Genomic DNA, 12,304 nt, shown 5'->3' on the forward strand with positions numbered 1-12,304 from the left:
ACAGGACAGGTTCCACTCAGAACAGTCCTCGCAATGGTCGACCAAAGAAATTGAGTACATGTGCTCAGCGTCATATCCAGAGGTTGGCTTTGGGAAATAGATGTAGGAGTGCTGCCAGCATTGCTGCAGAGGTTGAAGGAGTGGTGGGTCAGCCTGTCAGTGCTCAGACCATATGCCGCACACTGCATCAAATTGGTCTGCAGGGCTGTTGTCCCAGAAGGAAGCCTCTTCTAAAGATGATGCACAAGAAAGCCCACAAACAGTTTGCTGAAGACAAGCAGACTAAGGAAATGGATTAGTGGAACCATGTCCTGTGGTCTGATGAGACCAAGATAAACTTATTTGGTTCAGATGATGTCAAGCGTGTGTGGCGACAACCAGGTGAGGAGAACAAAGACAAGTGTGTCTTGCCTACAGTTAAGCATGGTGGTGGGAGTGTCATGGTCTGGGGCTGCATGAGTGCTGCTGGCACTGGGGTGCTACAGTTCATTGAGGGAACCATGAATGCCAACATGTACTGTGACATACTGAAGCAGAGCATGATCCCCTCCCTTTGGAGACTGGGCTGCAGGGCAGTGTTCCAACATGATAACGACCCCAAACACACCTCCAAGACGACCACTACCTTGCTAAAGAAGCTGAGGGTAAAGGTGATGGACTGGTCAAGCATGTCTCCAGACCTAAACCCTATCAAACATCTGTGGGGCATCCTGAAACAGAAGGTGGAGCAGCGCAAGGTCTCTAACATCCACCAGCTCTGTGATGTTGTCATGGACGAGTGGAAGAGGACTCCAGTGGCAACCTGTGAAGCTCTGGTGAACTCCATGCCCAAGAGGGTTAAGGCAGTGCTGGAAAGTAATGGTGACCACACAAAATATGACACTCGGCCCATTTTGGACAGCTTCACTTAGGGGTATACTCACTTTTGTTGCCAGCGGTTTAGATATTGATGGCTGTGTGTTGAGTTATTTTGAGGGGACAGCAAATTTACACTGTTATACAAGCTGTATACTCCCTACTTTATATTGTAACAAAGTGTCATTTCTTCAGGGTTGTCACATGAAAAGATATAATAAAATATTTACAAAATGTGAGGGGTGTACTCACTTTTGTGATATACTGTATATTTACTTTGTATAGGCAGGCACTTGTATGTTGAACTCAGAATTTGGTGCAAGAAAAGGGTTAGGGTTACAAAAATAGGGTGTTGAATTAAAGCACATGGCCATAACTCCTTTCCTGTGAAAAATTATTCACTAATATTAATTTCTATTAATCTTCATCAAATCTCAGAGTAACTCAGTGTACCTGAGTATAACTGTGCTCAGCACGTAGTTATGCTTTCTGTACAGTGCAAATTTAATGTATTTGTATTTTTGCTCTTTCTGAGTCTAGCCAAAAGTGTATTAATTTTCCCATGTGTAACAATAGCAAAATTCACAGAATCTACTCATTAATACAATTCCAGTTATTCTTCCACATTTGTATTTTCAATCCCAAAGGTATTAAATTCAGAACTATTTGCAAGACTTCTCTTGTTAATGTTATTTCATATCAGTGATAAATATGTATAATTCTAACAACATCTAATCACTGGTTAGCTTATGAAAGGAGCATTCCTTTGCTGGAAGAAGCTCGTTCTGTTGGAAGAAGGGAACCTTTGGATCCAGACCATTCTTTATGATGCAGAAAAGCATTTTGAGGAGTATCACTAATAACATCAAAGCCAATCAGAAGCAGGAAGCCACCTAGGATAAATGGGGTGGTTCTCTTATGAACCTGTGTTTAACAACCATAAAGCAGAAGCAGGAATAAATGGTAAATTATTCCAAAGAAAAGGGTGTAAACAGTAGGGTTCTATGTGAAACTGGAATTAGGAATGAGCAGTGAAGTGACCATGTTGACTGATAATGGCAAACTACTTGGGGTGGGTTAAAATCAAAACGGATTGTGAGGAGCTCCAAAGGGTCAATCCAGACTGGATGAACAGGCATCACATTCACAAATTCAGTTCAGTGCAAGCAAGTGCAAAGTAATGTACATAGGGGGAAAATCTCCACCTCAAATATAAGCAGATAGGCTCTGAGATAGCAGTGATTGATCAAGAAAGGGATCTTAAGGTTTGTTGGACAGCTTGATGAAAATGTTAACCCAGTGTGCAGCTGCTATGAAAAAGGCAAACTCCATGTTAGGCATAATTAAGATATGAATTCAAAATAAAACTGTCAATATCATATTGCTCTTATACAAGTCTATGGTGCCACTGTACTTGGAATACCTTGTACAGCTGTGGGTACCACATCAAAAGAAGGATTATATAGAGTTGGAAAAAGTGCAGAGGAGGGTAACTAAAACGATTAAGGGGCTGTAGCAACTCCCCTATGAGGAAAGATTAGAGCATCTGGGATTGTTTAGCTTAGAAAAAAGGTAAGTAAGGGAGATATGATAGAGGTGTACAGAATTATGCACTGTAAAGGAAAAATGAAAGGGAGATGTTTCTTTCCCTCTCTTGTAGGGTCACCCTATGAAACTGATTGCAGATTCAAGGGGAGATGACAGAAAATACTTCATCACACAGTGCATGGTTAAACCATGGAATTCCTTTTCACAAAATGTACTAATGGCTACCAATTTGGAGGGCTTTAAAAAGGGATTGGACAAATTCATTGAGGATAATGATGCCAGTGGGGGACTAGTTCTGAAGGCTGTATATTCCCTGCAGGATCAGAGACAGTATGCTTATGTATACTGGGGTGAATGGCCAGTTGGTGGGGTGAATGGGCAGGTGGATGTTACTGCATCCATTCCCTACTTTGGGTTCCCAAAGGACACTGTGTGAACACAGTGCTGGACTAGAACACAGTGCTGGACTCTTATGTGATCTAATATGACTCTTATATTTTAATGTATGAATTACAATTATTATTTCTGATGCACAGTTATTTTGTTTTTAAATCATTTAAGTTACGCTGAACACTATTTTACTGTGTAAGGTTGGGATATAAACACAGTAGTGGTGCTAGTGTCTAGAGAAGTATAGCTCCTCATGGGCTTTTTCTGCTTCATATATTATCACAGCAGCATCAGATGGAGTTAGAGGATAGCCACACTGCTCAAGAAACATATTAAACAAACCCAGATGGCCTCAGGCATTTCTGCAAGTCCTTTGCAAAAGATTTACTCAAGTATATGAAAAATGAAATCACAATGGGTTGAACTGGTTTCAAAAAAGTGATGTCAGTATAAAACATCACTGCTTATCTCAAAAATATTTTTAAAGTTTTGTTATTCTGTGAGTACTAATTCCTTGCTAGGTTTACAGACCTCTGAATTTGTTTGCTCTGTTCCTTCTCCACTCAGCACTTTAAAAAAAGATAATTCTTTCCTTCTGCTAGAGATCCTTTAGGAAATATTATAATGTTAGCATGATAAATATCATGGTTAACAAAACTCATTAGTTGCTGAGTGAACCAAGAAACAATCCTTTTCTAACCATATTTACTGTTTGGCCAGTAGGATGTTATCTGCAAAAGTACCTATTAGAAGCCAGCAGATACCAAGTCTTTCATCCGACTGGGGAAGTAAATGCACACCACTAAAAGTAGCATGTTAACTGACTTCCTAACAGAAATATATTAAATAATTCACTTGAGCATACACTGTAGTCTATTCATTGCAGAACTTTTTGAATATTTGTGCTGACATATCATTCAGTTCACCGAATTAGTTAATTATCTGTCATGAACAGAGCTGAAGTAACTACTTAGTGACAATACTTTGGTTTGGGAGAAATGAGCTCAGCAAATGCAAGGCCTAATCTTAGAAAAGTATATCTTGGGTGTGTATTTTTTTCTATGTTAGTAATATAAACTAAGAATGATATATTTTTATGTGGTCGCTGATCATGGTTCTGGTTTTGAAGCTAAGTATTATATCCGTACCATCTTTCTAGATTCATTAAATAGCATCTAAACATTTTCTAAATAACTATTCCAAGAAAACTGACAGAAAGACTGGATTGCTAGATGTATTACAAGTATTTGGGTTTTTTTAATAGCAAAGAAATATTAATATTAAAACTATTACATTTATGTATTAAAATAGTAACAGGTAAGATTTGCAGGCATGTGATTTAAGGAATTTATAGACATCTGGTTTATCACTGATGTGTGAGTATTGATGAAAACCCTTCATTAATCTCTAGAAAGGGGGGGTGGGATTCTCACACAACTTGAAGCACATAAAATTTTCTCAATACTTCTATACACTGATGTATCAACAGTTAAGAACTACCTTGTATTGCTCAACAAGGTAATGCAATAGTGTAGCTGATGGATCTACACATTTATTCAGTCGTCATTTACATAAAGGAATACAGAAATATCCTGTATTAATATTATATAGAATAATATAGAAATATTATTAGTAACATAATTTAACTCTTCATGAACAAACTGCTGCATCAATCTTAGCAGAATGAGGATTTTTCCTCTCCTGGAACTCTCACTAGAGAAACCAAGTTTTCCAACTTTATAGCACAGTGAAAGTCCATAATGTCAGCAAAGAATTTTTGCTCCTGTATGCAGAGAAATGCCTTTTATTTCTGGAGTTCTGGCTAAGACAAAATCAACCAATGGGTTCATTCATACTTATGGGATTTCATATAGTTCAACAACACAGTGGGTGGACCTTAGTTCAGTGGTAGAGCACATATTTTGCATGCAGAAGCTATCAGACTCAATCACCAGCACCTCCACATACAACTAGGAAACAATCCTTCCTGAAACACTGAACAGCTGCTATCCATCAGTGTCAATAATACAAAAGGAGGTTCCTATGTTCCCAGGTTAAATCATTCTTTATATGTGTAAGAGAGTCCATCCGAGTATCACTCTCTTCACATGGTTATCCCTATTGTTGTTTAATCTTTACCTTAAAAGACAACAAACCTTTCAATCCAACAGATCACATGTGCAGAATTAATTCCAAGAGATTTTTAAAAAGATATTAATAAACAGATATGATCCCTTTAGCAAATGTCATTTCAGATCTAGATGATAAATCAGCAAAAAGGAAGAAATTAAAGCTTACCAAAGAACTAATCATTCGTTGAGATGAACGTGCAATATTGGCAGGTAGGCCAAAGAAATCAGGCTTATCATCTTCAGGAAGGCTTTCAATAACATGTCGGTAATCCTATGCAGAGAGGAAGAGTGAAATTAAATATATTGTCAAAACTCAAGTAATCATAGTTCAATGGAAGGTGGGTAAACATTTAAGTCCTATATTCTGAAAATAAAATTGGAATCTTTTAATTTCCAGTATTAGCAAGGTGAGTTTTGAACATACACCAATAAAGAAGTAATTCTGAAGTATGTTCTTAGAAATATGAACCAGTAATCATTCTAAAGTGACAGAACTGTAAAATGCTTGCATTGTTACTTTGGAAAACAATTTGAAGCTTAATAGCAAAAGAAGACCCATCACACTCAGTGAAAGCTGCTTCTGTGACAATGCATGTAGCATTGTGCTTAACAATTGAAGAATAGTGCAGCAACCTCTGCGGTATTCAAATAAAGGTAAAGATGTTTATTATTCTCAATCAAAGGAACAATGAACCAAGCAGAAAGTTGAATCTCTTCTCCCGTGAATGTCATTCTGACACAGATATTAAGATGGCACAAACAAGTTCCTAGTTTCTTAGCCTTTCTCAAAGCTGATCAGCTTTCAGAACAGCTTTTGACAAACCAGCAGCCATAATCAAGTATGCCCTCAGTAGTGCCAAAATAGATCTTACAATTAAGCAACAAGCAGTACAATCATCATTTAACAAAGCCAAAGAAAATCAATTTTAGTTTGAGTATCTGATAAAGAGGAAAACATACTCACCAATATATTGCAGGAGTTAGGTAGAGAGATAGAATATGGAAATCTGCTCATCTTCTTGCCCCGGAAATTTGAGTCAGCAATGACTCTAGAATTAAAAAACTGTTCTAGGTAGGATCGAAGAACTCTCATATCAAAGTAATTATCTATACGGCCTCCATATATTGCATTTTCCAATAAACCATGAACAAATTCCCACTGAACATCTTTGGCACCTGTAGATTATTAAATACAAACCTTGCTAAAATATGACACAATGACTTGGTTGCATATTACTTCATTTCATCATTACAGCTATCTGTAATGCAGTGGGAAAGTATTTTCTCCTATCATGTAGTGACCCAAGTGTATGCAGATGACCTAATGTTTTCATTTAACTGTGACATTTCTTCTATCACATGGGAATACTGTGGAGTCATAACAGCTTTGACCTGAGGGACATTAAGTGGTGTATCCTTTTTAATGCTCAACTTCATAGTCACGTCAAACAGCTATGGGTACACTATTGAAACTGAATTCTATATATTAAATGGGACTTTCATGTAAATATAAAAACAAATTCTAGGGTCAATGGAAGTCTGTTTCTACAAGTTCAGTAAATTAAAGCCTCATATGCCAATTCAGGGAAGTGCAGGTGGCGCAGTGGTTTAAACCGCTGTGCTGCTGGGCTGGTTGATCAAAAGGTCACCAGTTCAAATATGCACAACGGGGTGAGTTCCTGTTGCTCTGTCCCAGCTCCTGCCAACCTTGCAGTTCGAAAGCATGCAAGTGCAAGTAGATAAAAAGGTACCACTTCGGTGGGCAGGTAACAGCATTCCGTGTACTTCGGTGTTTAGTCATGCCTGCCACATGACCACGGAGACTGTCTGCAGACAAACACTGGCTTCCTTGGCTAGGAAACGGAGATGAGCACCGCCCCCTAGAGTCAGGCATGACTAGACTTAATGTCAAGGGGAAACCTTTACCTTTACCTTTATGCCAATCCAACAATTTTGTATAAACATAGGAAATTGTGTCTAAGGAAAAACTTCACTGTTAAGACATTTCCAAATTGTTGGGGCATCTCATAATGCATACGGGGTTGTCTCCAGCAGTAAGGAGAACAGGGAATCATGTAGAATTTTTGTACATGAATTAAAACTCCTGTGAGATCCAGACTGAACTGTAAACACATGGTGAGCACAAAGTTTTAAGAGTGGAAGTAGATTAGCAGACTTTTTGCAGTATGAATTTCCTCATTTTTTAAATTTTGCTGATTTTAAACTAAGGCCATCATCATCCACGTATAGACTCAAAGCAGGCTGTAAGAAATACAGTAGTACCTTGGCTCACAAACTTAATCCGTTCCACGACTCTGGTCACGACCCAAACTGGTTGTGAGTCAAGTCAAATTTCCCCATAAGGTTCAATGTAAATAAGGTTAATCCGTTCCGTAACTATTTTCTTTTAATCACAAAAAATTGAAGCAAATGCCAAAGAACAACAAAGATCATGGTCATCTCCCCCTCCCCCAAGCATGACTGCGATCATGCCTATGCGGCCATCTCCTGCACCACCGGAGCACGATTGCACCCATCTACCTCCCCCAGCATGACCGCGATCACGCCTGTATTCCATGCATGAGCGCGACTGCAATCATGGCCATAGATGGGCTCGATAAGGGTTGCACTTGGGCAGGGAGGATGGGCACGATCGCAGCCATCTCTCCACACAAGTACGATTGCGGACATCTCCCCCCCGCGAGCACAACCACGATCGCACCTGTGCAGAGAAGACGAGTGCGGTCACGATTGTCACCCAATGTGGAGTTCGCAACCTGAGGCAATTTTTTTCTGAAATTTCTGTTCGCGACCCGATTTGGTCATGAACTGAGCCATTTGTGAGCCAAGGTACCACTGTACAATCAAGCAATATCAACAATAACAATTTAAAACAATTTAAAGTTTGACAAAATTCACATCATGAGTCCTTGATTAAAACTAAAACCTCAGCATGAGAAAACAACAACCTTAGAGAAACATCACTGGATATTAAACACAAATTTAAATAAGTTATTTTTCAACATCCAGCTACGTGCAAAAAGAAAAGAAAGTCTGACACAACTCCACAGAAAGGGCTTTCCAAAGATCTAGGAGTCAGCAACAAAAAGGCTCTGTCTCTTGCACACGCTTGCCATATTTTTATTGGTTACAGGACAGAGAACAAGGTCACTGAGACCAATCTTAGGCTTAGACATGTTCCTAAGTGGGGTTTGGGGTACCTTGGCCCTAGGTCAAAGGCTTTGAAGATTAAGAGCAGCTCTTTACATGGAATATAGAAACAAAGATCCAGCTAGCGAAAATAATCTGAATTATGGTTCTGGATCAATCTCAAGACTCTAGTCAATATCCTGGCAGCTGCATTTTGAACCAGTTACAGTTTCTGAGCTATCTTTAAAAGATAGCTTTACATAGACATCATTGTAATGAACTACATTAAAGGTAACTAGGGTATGAGTCACCAGAACTGGGCCTGATTTCTCTATGCAAATACTTCTTGTCACCATTCTCACCATCACCTAAGTGTTCTGGGAAAACCCAAGGAAACCCTCAGGATGAGTGTAATACCATCAAGGTAATTCACCCAATAAAAATCACACCTGTCATACTTGAATTAATACCATGTGAAATTGATATAGTTACAAATCAGCCTTACTGGTTTATTTACCACCCAATAGATGAGTCAATTTTTAAAAATGAAATATACTCAATGTTTCCTTAAATTTACCAATTAAATTTTGTTTTTCTTTAGTAAGCAACTTTGTGAGATTCTAAAGTAGTATATAGTAATACAGTAGTAAACACTGATGTATTGTGGACAACTGTTTAGATCTGGGTTTTCTTTTTGAAGCACCATGTTTCTTACAGTGCACCTGCCTTGCACAAGGTGATCTGGAAAAAAATTAATTAATATTAAACTCCTTCTAACTTCACTGAGGCAGTGCTCAACACTATGGGTGAAGGTAAAGGACATGTGATGCTAGATAAGGAGAGGTGTGGCTAAGTTTGCCTAGGGCAGCTTTGTGTGAAAGAATACAGAATATGGTGTTTTAGTTTAGTATTCACTGTATTTTACTCCAGAAAAGAAGTTCAGCATTTTCTCTTACTGTTTTTAGTATGGTCTTGGAGATCACCTTTAAAGGGACCACATGCTGTTAAAAAATACCATCGTATCACAGCATTGCTATAAAACGACACTATGCGTACTGGGTCAAGAATTATTGTCTCACAGAGTCATTCTTCTGGCAATTTCTTAACTTTCATTATGGATGCCAGTTAATTTAAATTAATTTTGCATCCATACAGCAAAATCTTTTTCTGTAAAAGACCTATACATCCCAGTGGGAGAGGGGTAGGAAGAGAAGGGGCATCATGAAACTGCTGAAAGAGGCAAAATGAGGGCCGGGCAATGAAACAGGGAACTAACAAAAGTAGGTCAGATGTGGCGTATTCACAGTGTGCCACAATATTCTAAATCAACCCCCTTTTCTCACATTTTTTCTCTGAAAATAATCTAAGCTAGAGAAGAACAGGGTGGGGGCCACTGCTCCAACTGCTGCCATTCACCTTGTTCTAGCTCCAGCTAGAGGGGAGATTAGAGGCAGAGGCCTCCTCCTCTCCACATCTGCTGATTATTATATTTTCATGCACATTATTCAGTGGACATTCTGCCTCTATATAAAAACCACGGGCGATGGGCAATTCAGTCAATGCCTAACAATTCTAAGGCACATTTATTTCAGTGGAAGACAATTAAGTGCTTACTCTTCTTAATTAATGGTTCCTGAAAGTGATGGAATGCATCCTAAGTTTGCACCATACTGTTCAAAATCAAGAGCTGCGGACCAGATATGTTAAAGGAAAACTCAAAGCTGTTTTTTTGTGATTGAACTGGCTTAAGCACTGTTAAACATGTAGAAATTAATGATTTTAATAATTAAACTTTATGACTTTGTATTGATATGCTTAGGCACATTTTTTGGGCATGGTCAAATTAATCAATATGCCATTATTCATAATTATGTGAACAGTTATGCTCACATCTCAGCAGATCTTGGTCATTATTCAACATTATGTGAACAATTACACATTGTAATAAAAATTGCAATGATGTTTTGCAACAATGCTCTCATATGGATTTCATGCATATTAATGCATATATACTAATGTATTTTTAATAACTGGTTTTTAACTAGCTCAAAAAATAGTTTTATTCTGAATTTGGAAAATAAGTAGTATCTTAGATTAATTACTGACAGGATGTGATTTCAGAAATGCAAAGCTAAAAATGAGGTCAGGATCACTTGACTATATGATGACTCACCATCAAAAAGTCGGTCAATAATATCATACCCTGCACGAAGATCTGATAAAGAAAATTCATAAAATTTTGTCCAGCCCTATAAAACAAAAAGGATTTGATTGTACACCTTGTTCAGTAAACATTACATGTGCATGACCACATGAGGTTTAGAAACCTTGTAAAACCATGTACCATATACAGGTTCAGGCAAAAGAAAAGAAAAGAATTCCAAAAGATAGAAATGATTCTACCCCCTTCTTCATGGTGAACTACATGAAGTACTATAGTTCTCAGTAAATTCAGCTTGACAAATAAAAAGTAAAGCAAGAATATTCATACTGGCCTACTATCCTATCTATCAATCAACAACCCAGGTGTTCCAGGGCAACTTTCGATCCAGGAGTCCATAAAACTCACTGACATCTACATATACATAGGCAAGTGTTTCTGAGTTGTGTGACACTCCAGAATGCAAAGCTTTGGGCTCTCAAGTGATGAGGGGAAGACAGTTAACACTGAGGCTTACTGTTATTACACAATTTGTTAAAATTCAAGGTTTTTCCACAAAATCAAATAAACAGATTCTAATCCATTACAGAGGCACAAGAAAACCCTGGGGTTGGAAAAGAGCCTTAGCTCATTTAAGTCATCATAACCTTCAAAAATAAAAAATAAGAGCAAAAATCAATTTGGCAAAAATAAACACCCAATGGGCAGTTTTCTTAAACATGGATCTGATTCAAGCAAACTGTAAGCACTGACAACAGCTGCAAGGCCTGTGGGCATTTAAAGCAGCTTCCTTCAAACAAAAAGCTAATTTGGAAAAAAAAAAGCCAAGAATCAGTTCTTACATAGTTACAGCTCCTTTAACTACAAGTAAATAATTGAAGCTACCAGGGTTGAGCATGACTTTTTGGGTTAGGCAAATATAGGACAACATCTATACTAGGAAATAACATATTTTTGTAAAGAAATAATATTTTTTTGCAAAAATAATATATTTTTGCAGAAATATTTAGGTTTTTTTTAGAAGAAAAAATAACTGAATTCATCTACCCTCACACAGTAAGTGTACATAGGGCTGCAGCCTAAATTGTCAGCCTTGGTTTTTATGGTTCTGTCTTTACAATCACAAAACAGAATGTACACAATTGATTTTTAATTACTTAATATTTGAAATGTAAGAGAAAAAAAGTAATAGTGAATGAGATTCCTTACCTGAGGGATGTAATTCCTTCTTTCTTGACATGCAGCGTGAAACCAAGCCAGGCTAAAGAGAGCACGAGCTCGAGACAAATTTCCCTTTTTGCTAATCTGCTCTGGGGTCCAAGATTCATATGTTCGCATTAAGTTCTTTTTCAGGCCTGGAGGTGCCTGCAGGAGAAAATAAAGCCTTTATGTAAAAATGCAATGGGCTACATACCCTGAGTTATGCAAACAGACATCTGCTAAGGTGTTGGCCCTGCTGCATCCTCAAAATAGATGGAGTGCAGTGAATAGCAGTTGAAGGGAGGGGCCATTAAAAACTGGATCCAGGACGCTTGTTGCTTTCACATAAACTGCTTTCTCTTGGTTTTAGCTTATTTCCCCCTCACACTGCACCATCACCTAGGCCTTTTCTGAGGATCCCCAAAATCTAAGAAGAGTTCGGGGATCTTCAGAAGATTGCAGTAGGGAGAAGATAACAAGCGAGTCGCACTGCACAAGTGAACTCCCTTGAGATATGACTCTGCATCATATTAAGTGATATTTCATTTGGTAAAGGTACTCTGTCATTTTGTAGCCTTACGTCATACCTCATATGTTATCTTCAAACTTGACTGGAGTAAAATGGGAGAAAATTTGGGATGAACTTCAGCAGTTAGCCAAAGACGAAAACCAGACTGAGGCTGCAGATTATTCAGCTCCTGTAGCAAAATAATAATAATTTATACAGTATTTAAAATGTGCTTGTCCAAGAAAAATATTTAAATCAATATGATAATTTTGCTGCAATAACTCGAACTGAAAATGTCAAAATAATATAGTTAATACACTTCCAGCAGAACCTGAACTGTTATCCATTCAAAAGTATTTT

At 37.9% G+C, this 12,304-nt stretch overlaps 1 protein-coding gene across 2 annotated transcripts in view; it reads right to left on the minus strand.

Moving 5' to 3' along the window:
• Positions 1-12,304, minus strand: part of DYNC2H1 (dynein cytoplasmic 2 heavy chain 1) — a 183,776-nt gene that overhangs the window by 55,164 nt on the left and 116,308 nt on the right. For both annotated transcript variants that reach the window (XM_044442351.1, XM_044442350.1), the window contains 5 exons: positions 12,024-12,134; positions 11,446-11,601; positions 10,249-10,324; positions 5,890-6,101; positions 5,092-5,196 (listed from right to left, as the gene is read on the minus strand). In XM_044442351.1, coding sequence (XP_044298286.1) covers positions 5,092-5,196; positions 5,890-6,101; positions 10,249-10,324; positions 11,446-11,601; positions 12,024-12,134 — 660 coding nt within the window. The remainder of the gene's footprint in view (positions 1-5,091; positions 5,197-5,889; positions 6,102-10,248; positions 10,325-11,445; positions 11,602-12,023; positions 12,135-12,304) is intronic.

The sequence above is a fragment of the Varanus komodoensis genome, unplaced genomic scaffold (assembly GCF_004798865.1).
Source record: "Varanus komodoensis strain SLA01 unplaced genomic scaffold, ASM479886v1 scaffold4, whole genome shotgun sequence".
Lineage (NCBI taxonomy): Eukaryota > Metazoa > Chordata > Lepidosauria > Squamata > Varanidae > Varanus > Varanus komodoensis.